Below are 19,254 nucleotides of genomic sequence, written 5' to 3'. Positions count from 1 at the left end.
TACTGCAGGCAAGTCCTTTCACTCTTTTGTGTGCTGAGATAGATATGTAAATATGAATAAATGAATGCATGAATAATTAGAAAAAGTATAAACAATGTATAATCAAAGGAAATACCAATATTTGTATCTTCCTCCATAAACCTATAGTCCACGTGTTGAAATCACGATTTGTATTTGGATGCTCCAATTTCAAGGAGATAATAGGAGCTCTGGCTGAGGTCAAGAGAGCCATCCGGAAGATTCACACATCGGTGGTACTGGTCTTCATGAGTCATGGGGTACAGGAAGGGATCTACGGCAGCGACGGTGTCGTCATCACTGTGGAGGAAATCAAAGAGATGTTCTCGGGAAAGAATTGCCCCGCCCTGATCGGGAAGCCCAAGATCTTCTTCTTCCAAGCATGTAGAGGAAGTAAGAATTATCTACTACCCTGTCTCAAACCCTATACATTGTATCGGGTTTCACCTGTACGCCTCCGTAGTAACTGGCGTCTCTCAACACCAAAGCAGATATGCAGATGTCATATTATGTTTTTACAATATTTTTGTCATTTTCTTCTCACCTTCCTTGTTAATGAAATACTTATAGTTTCACTCATTATAATTTTGTTATGTCAACATTTGCACCCATCTTCGATAAAAATGGTATTTACATATTTTGTTGGAAATGGAAAATGAATGAATGAATGAATGAATGAATGTGAACCTTGTTAGAAGAAGACCCTCAGCACAGTGAGCCAAAATGAGATATCGCCCTCTGCCAGTCTGTGGATCAGTGTTATTTCTAAGTTATACTTCCCTAATACTCTAAATATCATCACGAACGCGGTGATCAGAAATCAGCTCTTACTGTAATAAAAACGGGCAAAAGGGTGACAATCAAATTTTGTAGCAACCTGTCAACGTAGAGCTAAGACCGTGTGGATTATGCTGATATATCATTTACAGCGGATGTCCATGGTAATCTTAACATTTTGCTGGAAAACACCGAATTGTATATTCAATAAACATAAATATAACCAAGCTTAATATAGAATATCCAGTTGTCTTGTCTTGACCAGGTGGAAATCTGATTGTGATGTTATCCTGTCACAATTACGTAAATCATTACTCATTCTAATGGGTTTTGCTTGGATACTAAGCAGTCGCTATAATGTCTTACAAGGAATGTCTGTGTGAGTCGAAGCCTTTATCTCCTTGTAGAATTCGTGAATAAGTGCAACTAATCATATTTGAACTGAAAATACGCAGCGAGAGAAAGAAGTACTGCAACAGACTTTCCTTCTCCGAGGTATTACTGCATCCCTGGACATTGAAAATGGAAAATAGAAAAATGATGGACACCCATTACCCATTTTAGTACACTTTGTAGGCTTCACCGTGGCCTACTTTGTGCAGGATTTCAAACGAATAAAAAAGAAGAAACAAATAAAGAAGGAGAGAAAGACTTAATAAAGACAATAAAAAATTCTTCTTTTTTTGTACCTCGTGATCGGCTCATCAATGGAGTGTGATGCGTCTAGTTGGAGTTTAGTAGTGCGTTGCATGATGGCCGTGTTTTCACACATTGATCAGTGTACATCATCGTGTTAATCACATTTTCATCCAAGGAACAGATGAGAAACAAAAATGATGTCTTAACCATTAATTTTGATAGGATGTCCCATGCAAAAATGTTAAGATGTTTCCTGTCCCTTTACGATAGACAAACTAACAAAGAGCGCCACCGACGACCGTACTTTGTCAGTCGTACCAACGTCACACAACCTAGATGATGGGGGTGTCCTCAACACAACTGTGAAGGAAACGGAAGGCATTGATCCAGCGAGAGACAGTGAGTTACAAACCTTGTGCACCGCAAGTACGGCAACGGAACGTTTGGCAGTACTCGAAACGGACGGTGTTCCAGACAATGCCGACATGTACATCGCCCATGCAACCTCAGAAGGTAAAACTCACAACGTTGAACAAAAGCAACAACAAAGACGTAAAAAAAAAAGATGCTGCTGTAGTGTCAGGTTATTTAGTGACATATTAATGGAATCAACCCTAGTGGCGAAAGTATAAGCATATCAAAGTGAAAACACATGAAGTTTCAAATGTCGAGTAATTCTTCGTTTTGAATGTCCGTTTTCGTTGTTATTATCTGAATTGGAAAATGTCCTAAATACGCAAAATCGAGGTCGTTTTATCAACGTTGAATACACATTTAACGTCATGTGCTCAGGCGAACTGCGAACGATGAAATGAAGATGGAGTTTAAAGATAATATGAAGTTTTGGTACCTTTACAAAGTTTCCCTGAGATTGCCTTGTCTTAGTTTGTGTTTCAGGTTAAAGTACCTTTCATATAACCAACACAGTGAGACTTACTCGCCCCAAAGTGCTCTCATATCTTAGTAATCATGCAATAATGGTTTCGGATATTATCGACGCTGTACAACGTCAATAAATACTAACGGCTCGTTCGAATCGTTCGAATCTTTATATAGCTCCCTCAACGATCATTCTGCGTGTAACTCGTGAGAACCGGATCGCCAGCACAGAACTTGTGTAGAGTTCTGTGACCGCCAGTTATCCGGGCAGTGCCGCAGCGCTAACACTCCTCTGAAGCTGTGTGTGCGATGCGGTAATGCGTGCATGCATGCGAGCGGTATGTACAGTGCCGACAATGCGTGATCACAGATTATGGTACATGAGGCGAGGATGTACGACTAGGACTAGTAGTATGGTACACAAAGACGGGTTTGACATAGAACAGCCATTGCAGGAGGGAAACAAAAACAAATACGAAGACCATAAACAGTGGTCAATCCTGCCGGAGGGGAAAAAAAGACGAGTATAGCTGCGGCAACTTTGAGGCGATCAGATATGCATCAGTATACTTTGTATACTACTAGGCGCTGCGTTTTACTCACCACCGGCCACCCTGGTTAGATCGAGGCTCGTTATGCAGCGAAGCACGGATTATACATACAGATTGTACGCGCACACAACTTGACAACACTGCGGTGGTGAGAAGTGACTTGCTGTGCTGCCAAATAAGACAGTAGTTCCTACATGATATTTTAATGTAGTTAGATATTTTTAATATTGTCTGAATTCATATGTTGGTAAACTCTCGTGATTTTAGAGGCTCCACCACAGTGCTAGACTATCACGCGGACTTGCTATGAGATAGATGACATCTACCTTGTAAGCAGCCTTAGCATGCCCTGTTCAGCAGTCGATCGTTTTACCAGGGAGGTGGTTTACCGGGGAGACGGGAACTCTCTATTCATTCAGTACTGTACATGAAGGAAGACATTACCTCAACCAGCTCCCAGCCCGACCAGATGCATGCATGAATGCAATACCCGCTCGCGCTGGTTTACGTTTGGAACAGCAACACACACACACACACACACACACACACACACACACACTCACATACACACACTCACATACACACACAGTACACACACACACACACACACACACACACATTTACTCACAAGCACACTGACACCAGGGAGTGTTCCAGTCCACCTGTCTTGACACGGGTACAGAAATAGATCGAACGTTTATTGACCTTGAGTCGGGTCAGACTCACAAAAAAAGAGGAAGAAGAAACCAATCCAGAGATGGAGTGATCAGATTGCAGGGAGAGAGAGAGAGAGAGAGAGAGGAAGAGGGAAAGACACATTTTCACAAACCTGCCTCGTTATGACGCAATCGTGGAGAACAGTGCCAGTAGCTCCATGATACAGTCGAGGATGGAATCAGAGCTTGAAGCTCCTTGATGGAATAAAGCCCATCCCATACTCACGACTATAGGACTGACAGAGTTTGGATCCTGAACAAGTCACAGCAGCTTCAGCATAAACGAGTTGTTTTTTGTTTTGTTTTGTTTTTTCAAATCCAAAGTCGGTCAGTCATATAGTCGTGAGTCGTATTCCAATAGTGTGCGGCGGGCTTAGGATATGTAGGTCACTCTTTGGCCTTTAGTTCGGCCTGCACTAATTTATTCATTTATTTATTTTATTTTATTTTTTTTTGTATTTCAAAGTTACGTTGGTGTTTTCATTATGCAGATGGTGCATTATAGTAGGCCTATGATAAGTGGCCTATTGGCCCCAAAACATGATTTTAGACTGAAAATAATCCGAGTTACGTGTTTGTTTTTTTATTTTTTATTTTTACATACAGATTATATTCAGATTGACAGTGTAAATCATTAATCGATTGATTTTCAAGGAAAATGGACTTACCGGATTATTTTTTTCTTTCGAACACGCTCTTCTTCCTTCAGAGAAACACAAAACCTCCACATTCAACTCCAAAGGGAGGAAAATCAAGCTGCGCATACCGAGGTTGAGGTAACATAAGTAAATCCAAGTTCTGTGAGTTTCAGAGGAATATCACAAGATCTTGTGGGTGGTATACTAGTACTTTAGTAAGCTTCAGTTTGATTGTAGTTATGAACTACCTATTTACGACGCCAGTGTAGCCACGGGTATGAGCATGTCGCTGTAATAATATTGTGCGACACAACAGAAGCCTGCAACATTGTGTGCGACATCCTCGAGAATTGGCGACATGCATGTTCTAACTCTATAAGTGTTATCAAATTTGTGAAAAACACGTGTAAAACTTGTGGGACGACAAACTCATATGTTGGCTGAACTCTATTTCATTTTTTTTAAAAGAATATTTTATTCTCCATCAATGGTATTTCGTTTATGCATCGATACAAGGTACTCCATCATCTCTTTATTGTTTTAGGGGGTTTCGTGTTGACAAAGTCGAGTATTTGGCTGCAAAAATTGCGGTGAGCTACCTGTGGTGTATGGCTGGTGCGTGTTCCACGTGTTTATAGGGTATAGTGAAAATTCAAGGAAAAAAAACCCTACAACCCAAACGAATTGAAACAGAACGCGCAGTGGTACGGGGAAAAGACACTGCGTGCGAACATCTTCATAAAAAAAAAAAAATAAAAATAAGAATAAAAAATGTCGCTACGGCGACAGGTGTATGCCTCCGCAATAATGCAGGTCTATAGTACAATGTCTTGACCATGTGTGATGACAGTTTCACACAATTGGCAAGATATTAAAATGACAGGTTTGCCACAAATGTGCTGAATGTTCACTTTCCTAGAACTATCAATTGGATGAATGATTAAAACGTCAGAGTGCAGGTATTTGGGGGAACTGATGATTTTTACTGGACTTTTGACCCTTTTTTAAGTTTATGCATTGAGTAATTTTCAAGGTATTGAGAAAAAATATAAATTCAGTATCAAATGGTAAAATATTATTATCTAAACCTGGCCTTTGACCTTTGACCTCACAGTTCCAAAGAGAATCACTGTTAGGTAGAACATGCATAAATATGTAAGTTTCATGATAATACCTTGAGTTACTTTTGAGATATGGAGGAAGAAGTGCAATTTAGCACTTTCACTTGACCTTTGACCTTTTGGCACGAAACTTCCCGCAGAATATATATTGGGTTATACATGCATACATCAAGTTAAAAAAAACCTCCAGGCATTGCATAAATATAAGAAAAGTAGTGATATTTTGAGGAGTTGACCTTGAACTTTGACCCCTGACCTTTGACCCATGATCCCCAACTTCCCTAGATAATCACTGCCCATCGGTTCATATATATACTAAGTTCCATGAAGATACCTTGAACCATTTGCGAGATATGGAGAAAAACATGAAATTTCAACCTTTTTTCACAAAATAACCTGTGACCTTTGACCTTTGACCCCGTGACCCTAAAATCCAAACAAAGTATTATCCCCCAGGATATACCCTCATACCAAGTTTGATGCAAAACCACCTCACGGTTCTTGAGATATTGACAAAAACAAAACGGGACGGACGTACGGACGGACGTACGGACGGACGGACGCCCCGAAAACAATGCCTCCGGCCACTTCGTTGGCGGAGAAAAGAGAAAAGAGCAAAATCCCACGATAGCAAGGTGCCACAGACTTGGCAAAGAGGGGGGGGGGGGGGGGGGGGGGGAGGGAGAGGGGGAGGGCGGGGGGTAAACCACAAATCCGCGCGGTGGCGCATTCCTGCTGAGGTCATAAACAGTCTGGGGCCTGCGGGAATGAAAAGGATGTTTCGAAGCGAGCTCAAGTCGAAGACTCCGGGGAAGACCACTGGCAGGATTGCAATCGTTACCTGATTCTACATTTCTTTCAATCAATTGACGTAAAAATAATGTCATTTTTTCTATTTTCTTTATATCTTTCCTGAAATATATCCCACTGCCCTCCAAAGGGGGAAGATTCTCTATCATTATTCTTTCTTTTCTGACGGTGACTCAGAGGTGCTTGATTATAAAAAGGGAAAATCATGTTACTGTTCGTCACTCTGCAAGTTCGTTGTTCTGAGAGAGAAACATTTTCGTTATTTTTATGGTTCCTTGATTCGAACACGAGTGTTCGTTCATCCTGAAACGAAATAAATTTCGTACCACGTATAGGACCTAATTCGTTTTCAGAATAAAAATGTTCGGATTATAACTAACGCCTTCATATTCGGAGCAACAAATGGATCTGGAACAGGAATTTGGGGACCCGGATTGACGAACCTTATACATGACGTGTACTTATCCCCCAAAGTAATGGATACCGTGCAAAGAAATTAACGATGTCAAAAAGGGAGATTAGTTTCCCGCCAATTCCCCCTTCCGTCAATACTAAGGCTCCTACTTCGGAAGTATAGGTCTGTCTCTCGTTGCTCGCTAAAGAAAAAGAAAAAGAAATGAACAACGTCAAAATAAACAAGAACAGAATAAACGCATGTTCGCCTATCGTGGGGCATCTATGCAATACTGTTACCTTGGATGATATCCTCACCCTCACCATCGTGTAATTCCTATATAAGAAAGCAATTAATAATTATGTTTTGCACTGGATGTTATGAAAATGTATGTGATCTGGTATCCCGACGTAATGTAAATGATTATGTTACATGAAGAGGGCTGTTCGTGGGTGGTATTCGGATACTGTTTTGTATAATTATGATTTCGTTATGTGTAGATTATGTGCGTATAATAAGAGTTTCATTTTAAATGGAGTTTCAATCAATTCTATTATTCATGTCAAATTGGATTCCTCGGAAGACCATCACGACCATGAATGCCGAGTTGCGAGCAGGGCAATCCATACGTTTACCTTTGGTTATAATACCATGTTATTATAGTTGAAATGTATCATTGTTACCTTGGGACTTTACGGTGAATCATTTATTAACAGACAATCAAATATCTCCCACTGCCCAAGGGGAAACATATCAAACTAAGAATGACATTCATTTTTGCTTTTAAGATTTCCCCTCCCGTCTGACAATAATTTTCTGAAACATCCACCAGTGCCGGATGTAGAATGTTTATTCCGAAGGTGATATCCGACAATGAAGTACAAAGGCTTGATACTCCGATGAATTAGAATCACAAGCTTACGCAATGCTATTTTACGAAGAACACTCTTCGGATATATGTTGAAGATTAGTGCCTAAACATTACCTATAAACCAAAACAATCGTAGCAAATGTATACTAGCTAGGCCTTCTAAATAACCAATAAAACATTTAAACGAATTAATAATTGCCTATAAATAATCGGCAGCACCCCTCAAGTATTTCAAGAAACAACCATATGTCTTGTGCAAAACAATTCCTGCATATTTTTTGAATGTGGCAAGATATAATGCGAACATGAGATTGTGAGTTATAAGAACAATTTCAATATTGAGCTGAGTTCAGCAGATGTCATAAAATATCTTCGGATCTCGTTCATGAGGACATGCCAGCAGAATTTGGGTAAATGAAATGCAGCCATTTCCACTGGAACTAATGGTAGATCAATGTTATTGCCGTATCCTTGGAGTAAAATGTCGCCGGGGCGCGGGACAATTCATTGTGGTGTCTTCGAAGGAAACATCACCGGAGCAAGTGTTGGTGGTTCAGTCGTCGGCGGAGGAATCATTGTCGACGGAGCAGATGTCGTTGGGGTGATGTTGTGGAGCACATTCTCGCGGAGCGAATTAATGTCAGTGGAGCATAAAGACTGACCTCTCTTTGATACATACGTATACTCATGGACACAAAAGAAACATTAGCCAATGGTATAAAGGGTATAGTGGTCGGACATTTCCATCGCCTTGATGTTACCATTTTGCAAAGAATCTACAAATTTTAGTAACATACATTCACCAAAATTAATGTCATACCGTACATTTCTGGATGCTGAAAATAATTAGAAGCTGACCTATCTCACTCAGCCGTGACAAAGGTGAAAAGTTTACGTTTTCTCTGTTGTTCCGGATTAAAGAAAAACAAAATAACGTCACCATGATTAATTTCCTATTATGACAATGTGTGGGAAGGGATAATGTGTTATTCATATTTTTTGCGGTACATCAATGATCATTGATGCGACTTGACTTGACATCATCTTGAAGTTCATCAGGACGTGTTTCCAGTGACGTTCATTTACTGGTGCTATATAGGGACAGCATGTCATGTTTTTACGGAGCGTTGTTCAATCTGTTAAAAACAATATAAAAAACATACATAACGATATGTGCACAGGAAATTACAATCCTCTGATAATTTATGACAATAATAATGAGATGTGATGTTTATGGCTTATTTGCAATACATTGCACTCCCGTTACAACGAACACGGTAATAACGAAGCAAAACTTCTGTTCCCAAAATGTTCGCCATTAAAGTCTGTGTTAAAAAGATTCGCTTATAACGAACACGTTTATAGCGAAATTTTCGTTATAACGAAGTCTTTTCCGAGCGCCACTGACAAAGAAAAACAAAAGAAATGTGCTCTGTTATAACGAAATGCGGATCGCTTCCGAAAATACGTAGCGGAACAAGCATTTATAGCGTCTCTGCGTGGGCGAATGCTTCACAATACTGCGTTTTCGATCCGTGTGTCACGCACAAGTTTTCGAGGAGAACTTGCATTATTGTTAAACAATCTGACAATAATCTGAAATTGAGTAAGGTTCCTTATTACAAAACACAAAGATTCTGATACACCTAAATGTCCGTTAGTTCGGAAATGAAACAGTGTTTGTTCACGAACATTTTGGCGTTATTCCAAAGATTCGTTATTCCGAAAAAAAAATAAAAATATGGTTCTTATTACGACGGTGCGTTTGTCCGAAAATGATAGGAATTCCAAACATTCATTAATTGGAACATTAAAAAAACAACAACCTAAAACAACAACAAAACAAAAAAAAACCCCAAAAACAAACAAACAAACAAAAAACGTTTCGTTAATCCAGAAAAGAAAAGGTAAGTCCACTAACAAATCGTAGGAATTGCAAACCTTATAATCGTCTTATAAGAAAACTGAACCTTCGAAATACGTAACCTGTGTCATTTTTTTTTTAATTAACAAACCTTCCACGGAATGACAAACTTTATTACATTTTCGGATTAAAAAACCTTCGCAACAACGAACCTTCGGAATAGTGATCCTTTCTCAGTTAGTAAATTACAAACCTTTGGAATGACGAACCTGATCATTTTAATTTCCGATCGACGAACCTTCGGACATTACAAACAACTTTATGCTCTCTTTTAATTGTAATATTCAAACGAAATTTAAAAGGTCCCATTCCATTTTACATAGCTTTCCAGTGTATTCAGCAAACAGAACATCATAATTCATATGCGTGGTTTCCTTGTTTTCGTGTAATATTGTATTTGTTCGGTTATAACGAAACTTCGTTATAACGAAAGAAAACTGCCCCCATGCCCCCTATAGGGTATAGTTAGTTCTCTTTTCTTTTAAAATGTATATCATCAAGGTTCTGCAGTGACCACGGGTATATTATTTTTTGATATTTGTTTTTAGGAAGGAAACAACCCCGTAACGAGGGGGCATTGGTGGCACGAGAAACTGAAGGGGAAAAAATGCATGGGGGAGCCTTTTTTTCCTATTCAGCCGATTAATCCCGAGTGGGGCACCAGAAAGAAATAAAAAAGAAAGGATGCAATATATATATCTTATATATATATATATATATATATATATATATATATATATATACGTGTGATACATACCTGATGACATACGTGTAGAGCTGTCCACCGTTGCTTGTTATACCGGTCGAACACGAAGCCACCTCGATCACTACTGATTATAGCTTACTATAACCCGAAGCCCCCTCGATCTCCATTGGGATTGTGTTATGTGAAAGAGATTGCATAAGATTATGCTCTTGTCATGACATTTGTCATCATGAAAAAAGGGAAAAGACGGTCGCACAATCACAGATGGAAGAGGTCTTTGATTTGCTTTGTTGTTGTTGTTGTTGACAAAATTGTCTCACAGAATCACCTGATAAGCAAACAAACCAGTCCTCTTCACACTAATTTTTTTCTGCCAATTCTCTCCACAAAATTGGCCGCTAAGCAAAAACAACAACAAAAAATAATACAAACAGAACCAGCACATGACTGTGGTAATCAATTCCATCAAATCACCTGCCCAAACAACAAGCAAACATGTTATACATAAAACGCATATTAGGCCCTACTAATTGTAAAAACAAACAGTCAGTAAAACAACTAGAAAACATAACATTTCGGAATACGTGTTTAGGGCTTTTTACACTTGTGTTTCTTAACCCCGGACTTTCTCTGACCCAGGACTATCGTTAGTCCCGTACCAATTTTTTCAGCTTTTTACACTCGCCAATTAGTCCCGTACTATCTCTTGTCCGGGGCTAAGGAGAAAACTAACCTTTTTACACTCATATTTCTTAGCCCCGGACTTTCCAAACCACATGAATATTCATAATTACGCTGTGTACTGTATGCGTACACGCACGCACCGGCAGCACTTGATAACCTCGTTTCTGATTGGTCAGTGAGGGTCGCACTTCGTCTCCGTCGCTTAGCCCAGGATTATTTTTTCGTTCTGTTTACACTCACTTGCTTGGCACCGCAATTGCGGTGTTAGCACCGCAATTGCGGTGCTAACCCCTGCTATTTTGCAGGGCCAGATAGTACCGTACTATCGGTGGGGCTAGCCCACTTTGGCAAAAACGAGTGTAAACAGAAAGTGGGCTAAGGATAGTCCCGTACCAACGGTGGGGCTAAGGCCCCCCTTAGCCCCACCGTTGGTCCGGGGCTAAGCAAAAATTTACAAGTGTAAAAAGCCCTTTTCTTGGTCAATCAGGCCTGCGCATACTACGCTACGAAAAAAAAAAAAGAAAAAAATGTCCGGCATAAAATGCTACATGCCAAGCGTCAATATCCATGATAGGCCTATGCCTACTCTGATGGCAACGTTGACCATGTAGATAATCGTCATTAACAATCGGATTTTCTATATTATGTTAGTTAGCGATTTTTTTTTCTTTTTGACTAGACAGCCCATTCATTGTCAGAATGAGCAAAAGAAAAAAAAAAGGCTGTGAAGACTTTTTTTAAAAATAATTTCTTTCATTTTTTTGTTTAAATCTTGACCTGACAGCACATATGTCGAGAGAAGTGTTTTTCTTCGATAAGCATATAAACATGGCAATTGAACATTATTCTAGAAGAACGCTACATGTATACCATCTTGCAGCACAGTTCCATTACACACTCTTTGACTGCACACAGTACACAGGTACCACGTGAATGGAGCAATGAAGCAAAAACAAACAAAAACGAAAACAAAAACCCGAAAACAATAATAATCTAAACAGGATTAGCATTTCTGGACAATCTGTCGACAAATCATCTGCTCAAACAAAAAACATTGTCGCGTTCTGCACAAAACGCATATAGGCCCTACTAAATCTGTAAAACAACAACAACAAAATAAATAACCCGAACCTTTCGGAATCCATATAATTCTTTGACACTCAGACCTATGCTATTTACGCTAAGAAAAAATGGACAAATGGAAAAATGTCAAGCATAAATGCTACGTTGCAACTGATATACGTCGATGTAGGGCAATTTGTCAATCAGCTGCAATGAAAACATCTCGACGGAAGAATTTCATGAATTTGAATAAAATTAATGCTTCGTGCCAAGCGTCATGTACTGCACCAACTCTGGCAACGTATAGTGTATAGACGATCATCAGTAACAACCGAGCTGGGTTTGTTCTTGTTGTTGTTGGTTTGTTGTTGATGTTTTAGTTAGGTTTAGTCGGCGATTGTTTTCTTTTTTTACTTGACAGCTGATTTATCGACATAATCGGCCAAAAAAAGGGAAAAAAAAGTGCAGACAATTTTTGATTTCAAACAACAAAACCCAAAATAATATTAATAGTAATCAAAACAGGATAAGTGGTCATCAATATTATTCTGTCAACAGATCGCCTGACAAAACAAAACAAAACAAAACGAAAACACAATTAAACACGTCTTCCATAAAACGCATATAGGCCCAACTAATTTGAAAAACAATCAGTAAAAGTACGCTGAGAAAAAAAGAAGAAGAAAAGGAATGAAATTAAGAAAGAAATGCTCAGCATATACAGGCTGAAGCGTCAACTATGGCAACGTTGACCGTGTGTAGATCATCAAGCTGTTTTTACTTCTGTAGGTTTAGTTGACGATATTTAGTGCATTTTTTTTTATTGGACTGCTCATTTAGGCTATGGACAGAGTTGGCAAAAACGATGCAAAGATTGTTATTGATTTTTTGATTTGGCTTGTCAGCACTTACGGCGAGAGAATTGCTTTTCTTTCATCATAAATGATATAGTGTAAAAACCATGGCAAATTGAACAAGACCCTGTCGCCATTACACGCCGGCCGCAGTAACTACGCACAGAACACAGGTAGGCCCTACCATGCTGGACAAACAAATAAAAAAAAACAAAAAAACAAGAAAACCCTAAAACGACAATAACACAAACAGGATTAGCAAATTTGGTTGTCAGTTCTCTCGACAAATCACCTGACCAACAAAAAACATGTCCTACAATCGCAAAACGTATCTCAATAGGCCCCACTAATTTGAAAATTACAAACAATCAGTAAAAAAAAAAAAAAAACAGAAAAAAGGCAAAACAAAAATCCTTTCGATTTCGGATTATGTCTTTCTCTGACAATCAGGCCTATGCAACTAAAAAATTAAATAAAAAAATTAAGATTAGAAATGAACAGCATGTGGTACGTGCGGAAGCGTCAACATCTACCGACTGCATGGCAACTTTGGCTGTGTAGATGATCATCAGTAATAAATACATGAGAGCTGTTGTTCTTTCTTAGGTTTACTTGGCATTTTTTCTTTACTTGATTGTGTGATCATGTATCGTCACTAACAAAAGGATCGTTTCCCTCATTTCAGTCTTGTTTTGCAGATGTGCCTTTTTCAGACAGAAATGTCTTTGAATAGATACAGATGATGAGGAGCAGCAATACCTGAGATCATGAGAAATTTTGTGTCAATCATGCACGGCCACCTGTAGGCCTACATCTCAAAAGCGTCTCAAAGACAGTTTTAGCATGCTTTAGGGTACTGCTTTGATCCCATGATTGTCACCGCAAGCAAGCCGGGAGAAGAACAAGATGGAGATTCGATAAATCTAAAACTATATGCGCAGAAGAAAATAACGCAGAAAAATCAAATGAAGTGAATGTGCAGTCTTGAGGTGTATGTTAGGAAATCATACCTCAAAGCAAACACTTTCGCTAGGGAAAAGCAGGCAGTTTTTAAAAGAAATGATGGAAGAATGATTGTCACTTGTGATCTCAATATTTCACTTTTCCGTAGCATATTCCAGAGCACAAAAAAAAAAAGAAGGAAAAAAAAGGGATCGGTATTCGTAGAGGATAGGTATATCCTGTAGGGAAGGTATTATGCATGTGCAAAAATGTGTACGATGAATGTCCTTGTACTAGTAGGCCTATATTAGGTCCATGGCCTGTCAACAAATCACCCGACGAACAACAAACATGTCCTTCACAAAACGTACAGGCCCACTATTGTTTACTCTTTTTTTTTTTTTACTTGGAAGCTCATTTATCGACAGAATAACAAAAACAAGAAAAATGGGAGGGCTACCTTTGATTGTTTGTTTCAGTTATTTTATCTGTTCTTGTCAACACATAATATGGCGAGAGAATCTTATTGTTTATTATAGCATGAAAACATGGCAATTGAACATGCATTTCGGACCGCCTCTATATAGATCTGCAGAACAGTCCACTAACACGCAGCTCGCAGCTGGTCGTATGAATACTAACAGTACCCAAGTACATAATACGTGTAATACGTTAGTAGCTTGCAACGGGGCGAACGAACGAAGCCAGCTCGCTTGCCATGGCCACGCATGTACCATCCAGTAGTACAGTGATTGGCATTGTCATAGCGAACGGAAGCCAGTACGATATCGCCACGGACTACATTGTTCAGTGGACTGAATTCACTCTTTGGTGGAAGCATGACTAGCAAAGAGTATCGACTTTTTGGTGGAAGCAGGGAGGTCTCACCTCCCTGGTGGGAGGCAAAGAGTGGGGAAAGCGCGTGGGGCATGTGTACAATATGGGTACTATAGATAGCATGCTCATGGCCACCCACGTGCACAGTATACGGTTGGCCCATCCATGCCCCCATGATACGTACACACAACATACACCGCACAGGGGTATCGTTCGATCGTACACTACTGGACGTCGGACATAAAACGCACACAGTGGCTATAAACACAATGTACGCAGTTGTCGACAGCTTGCTCTGCTATAAACGGATCGAGGATCGTAGCCTCTGGGATGCGGTCGCGCTTGTGTACAGTACACTTCAGTAGTATATCACAGAGCTCTCCCAAGACTTCTGTAAGTAGTATAGTATCAGTAGTATCCGAAAACCGACTTTCTTCTCGGGACCGCAAGGGGGCGTTGTGAATCATGCGCTCGAGACCAAATCCTTCCGTTTTAAACGAGCCGTTATTTTGCGAGAGTCACTACTGCAGTTCTCATCTAAATTGACGTTCTAGTAGTAATCAAACATGAGTTATAATGCTCCCTAAGCATCATACTGACTAGCAGTTATATCCTGATACTTTGAATCATGGTTTCACTCGGTGAAATGCACCTTAACAGGAACTCCATTTTATCTTTAAGCTATGATCAAATGAAAGTGTATTATTTAGGGTGTAACTGAAAAAGACGAAAACAGAAGGTTAAGCGAAGCAAAGGAGAAAAATTAGTGTTTGATTTCGTCCGTGGTTTGTTTTTCCTTGTTCTCTTGTCAAAGGCTACTTTGCGATCAGAGACCGAGTGAATGGTTCGTGGTTCATCCAAGCTTTGTGTGAAGAACTCATAACGGGAGCCCATCTCTATGATCTCGACACAATAATGACCAAGGTAAAGAGGCTAACCCTCTGAGTGCCACAATAAGTTTTCTGTCCATACGTTTGTGTGTAGAATTTGTGCACATTTGACTACTTGGTACAAATAGGGTTAAACTGTTTTTTTTTTTCCAGATCAATCATACCATTATTACATCCCATATAAGTTCTGTGTTTAAAGTTAACCGATGATGCATGGTTATCGAAGGAGAAGATATAAAGCGTCATACGCGTTAACCAAGTCTGGTAAGGGTAAATGATATGGCAATCGCAAGGTATGCATTGCGAAAGTTTAAGAGACCAATATAGTAAATTAATCATAAACGAAAACGAAAATAAGAGTAATAACAAAAAAAAAATGTAACGAAAATCACTCTAGGAAAACGGTGAAATATTACAAGACAGAGAAACCAAAATTGTATGACGTTACTTAATGCTCATGTCCCCCATGTCACGTTGAAAGATGAATCGTTTTCAATGCATATTTGGAGTTTTGAAATTTGATATGTGACCCGCCACCGGCTTAACCAGATATACAAATTTGTATTCTGTAATGTTGCACTTCAGGAACGTGGCTATGTCTCGTCAAACTACAGGAAAACTCAAATTTCTGAAAAAAATCTTCACTTTGATCTCTTGGTATCTAAACTGTAAACAAATAGTGTTAAAATTTGGAGCATCTATGTATAGTTCTGATATTGCATATCTAATTCCAAGTATTCATACTGTGAAATCATACTAATCCATCAGTCCGACGGGGATTTAATAAACCTGGGGCCCGTTGCATAAAAGTTACAATTATGGTAACTTTGCCATCCAATGGTAACTACCATGGCAACAATACTCAACTGCCAATCACAATCAAGAATTTCATGGAAGTTACCATTGGATGGCAAAGTTACCCTAATAGTAACTTTTATTCAACGGGTCCCTGATGTCCACGTTTTTTGCAACGCTCCGCTCTTTCGCCACTGGAAGACGATCTGCATTGACCAGCTGTTTATTATCACAGGTTTGCAATTTTTAAAATGAATTGATTTCGCCATCTTCTCCTTTGTGATTATTTTTAGGTGGCCAAGCGTGTAAAGAAGTTAAAGGGAGAAATCGAATACAACGGGTACAAGCACATCACCTATCAAACACCACAGGCAATCAAGCAAGGGATCGAGAAAAAAATCTACTTCTTGCCAAAGTACCCACCGTTACGGAGACACATGCCGGCTGAAAGGAATAATAACGCTCCAAGAAGACAGACAAGTCGAACAAGACTGGTGTAGAGCCTTAGACTGCTCGGAAACTCTAGATGGCCAGTTTTATAATGGCAACCCTTTGTTGAAGATATATATATATATATATATATATATATATATGTACATATAGTGGCCCAAATGCAAACACCCGACCTTTTTGGGTGGCCCGATCAGGCCACCAAATTCTTCATTTCTAAAATTTTGGTGGCCCCGGGCCACCGGGCCACCGTTAGTGTATATATATATATATATATATATGTATATATATATCATATATATATATATATATATATACATATATCATATATAAATATACATATATATATATATATATATGTATATATATATCAAAAAGAATTGTAGTGTGTATATATAATGATTCCTCATGACTGTGCTGTATGGCTACTTGTTTCTAACAGAAGACTTTCACATATTTGAGGTGAAGAATGATGCTTAGCATGCAGTTATACTGTACCTGAGCAAAGAAAAATAACGTCAGATTATTATAACTTGCAGTGATACATTCAGTCATTATGATTTAGAATTGATAACCTATGAGACGAATATTGCAAAGCTTACCATAATTATATTCCCATTATTAAAAAAAGCTGACCAGATGGCAGTAGCAAACAATCAATCTATAGACTTTAGGATGTGACAAATGTGTTTGGCAAATGGTAGACGGACGATATTTTTTTCAAACTAAAAATGATAAAATAATATTTTATTTGAACAGCTTCATCTTTCATAGAATGGTTTCCTTCTACAGAATTGTCCTTTCATTATTTCACTCAATAACGAATATTGAAATTTTACTTCATGTAGAAAAATGCACCTATTAAGTTAGAGTGGTACGTATATTTTATCTTCAGACACATGGAATTGTAGCAATTTATAGAATTTCATTTCACAGGGCACTCTATTGTGTTACCGCACAAATAGGATGCATAAAAGGATAGGCGGTGTCAAATTTTGTTGCGTGTTGAATGTATGACCATACTCCAATCTGCAGTGTGTTGAAATAATACATTGTACTGGAATTATACGATGGCATATCCCCCTGCATGCTAGTTTTAAAACTGTACGTAAAATACGTCACTGCATTCACTTTGAATGATTGCATTTTGAGGACAAAACATAAAAGGTAGAGTGATTATCAAAGCGTAATTCTTTAAAAAAAAATCAAAATCATGTACGAAAACGGGGGTAGAAATCGTTGCGAAATACGTCGTCACATGGTTTCACTGTATGAAACTCACAATGTTTTGTTAACACTGTCATAGGCCGTTGTTATTGTGTACAGCAGTTATGTACATCAGTTATCATGATCGCTAGGCAATGTGATACTTTTCGATTCTTCAAAGACATATCTCTAACGATTCATTTTGTGAAGAAAGCTTTCATGTAATAAATCAAATGCAATGTGATATCGTTGTTTCAAGGCAACATTTTGGAAAACAACTCTTTCTTGAGGCCCCGGCAATATCCAGCCTGAGCACTCACGATGATGGTTTCCTGCGTTCATTATCTTCGTCATTTTTTTCGAGAATATTTCTCATATTTTATCTTATTTACATTTTTGTATATTCCTATTATATATTATATATTATATATTATAATGCCAATGTTTTGGTTTTAGAACTTGCTAATTTTTGTTCTCCTTTGGAGTATTGTATATGCCATTGTTTGTATACTTGAATTTTGGCTTTGAATTTGTATTGGTTTGAATGCAGAAATAAATCAAACCCAACCAAAACCTTAGGTTAATGCTATTCCCAAGGAACGAACCAATCGCAAACGTTATTGGGTACTACACTAAACGTGCTAGATACGAAATTTCACTCGTTTCTCCTCTACCTCAACTTTAAAGCCCATAAATATTTGTCATACTATTCGTACCGAACATAATTATCCGGGACACATAAATCACTTTGCGTCTTGGAACATGACTTGTATTTTACAGTTATGTAAGGTTTATCATCTCAGCCACGTTCTCATCCAGGCAAAAATGTAACTGAAAATATAGCTGGACGATGTTGACCCCCTTTCTAGTTCCAGAGCGATATATGAATAGACATAGCGACAGCGATGTATTAAATAGACATGTCAGATGTATCAGAAGTTTTATACCAAACTAATAAAGTAAACAGCAAGGAGAATCATATGAGTTTTTTTCAGAGTGATTTACAATAAGATTACCTTGTAAATAGTTTTGATATGTAGAATCATCCTCAAAAACAAAATAATACCATACGTACCATATGTTTAACACCTGATCTACATGTATCGCCGTTGCCGATTGTGAAATTGGAATATATGATATACTATGCACGCTGTCTTGTGTGTGTGTGTGTGTGTGTATGTGTCTGTCTGTCTGTTCATCACGTTAAAACATCATTCGCAGTAATTGTTAACATCTAATACATAACACCATTACAGTCATGTATATGAGCATATGCACAAATCTGTGTTTTTGTGAGTTTTATAGCACTATCAGAATTTATTTTCCTATATCATAGGAACCATGGAAAATGATAATTTCCACCACAAAAATCAAGACTTCAGTCTTTCTTTAAAAAGTCTCAAATCCAAACTATTTATAAGTTTGTATGACAGTTTCTCTGCCCGTACGTAAATATTACTACGGAGAGGCCAAGAGGCCAATGAAATAAT

General features: G+C 38.5%; 2 protein-coding genes across 2 annotated transcripts in view; both read left to right on the top strand.

The window, feature by feature from the left end:
- Positions 1–16,651, top strand: part of LOC139711517 (uncharacterized) — a 34,366-nt gene extending 17,715 nt beyond the window's left edge. The window contains exons 14-17 of the mRNA XM_071623394.1: positions 195–411; positions 1,705–1,947; positions 15,238–15,347; positions 16,402–16,651. Of these exons, the coding sequence (XP_071479495.1) occupies positions 195–411; positions 1,705–1,947; positions 15,238–15,347; positions 16,402–16,608 (777 nt within the window). The 3' untranslated portion in view covers positions 16,609–16,651. The remainder of the gene's footprint in view (positions 1–194; positions 412–1,704; positions 1,948–15,237; positions 15,348–16,401) is intronic.
- The window catches only part of LOC139711515 (uncharacterized), a 189,851-nt gene that overhangs the window by 69,536 nt on the left and 101,061 nt on the right, over positions 1–19,254 (top strand). The gene's annotated exons all lie outside the window — the stretch shown is intronic.

This window comes from Diadema antillarum, unplaced genomic scaffold (assembly GCF_040938485.1).
Source record: "Diadema antillarum isolate AM-2024a unplaced genomic scaffold, OU_Dant_1.0 seq00001664_RagTag, whole genome shotgun sequence".
Classification (NCBI taxonomy): Eukaryota; Metazoa; Echinodermata; class Echinoidea; order Diadematoida; family Diadematidae; genus Diadema; species Diadema antillarum.
The sequence above is the reverse complement of the archived record's forward strand: the minus strand, read 5'-3'. Positions and strand labels throughout refer to the sequence as shown.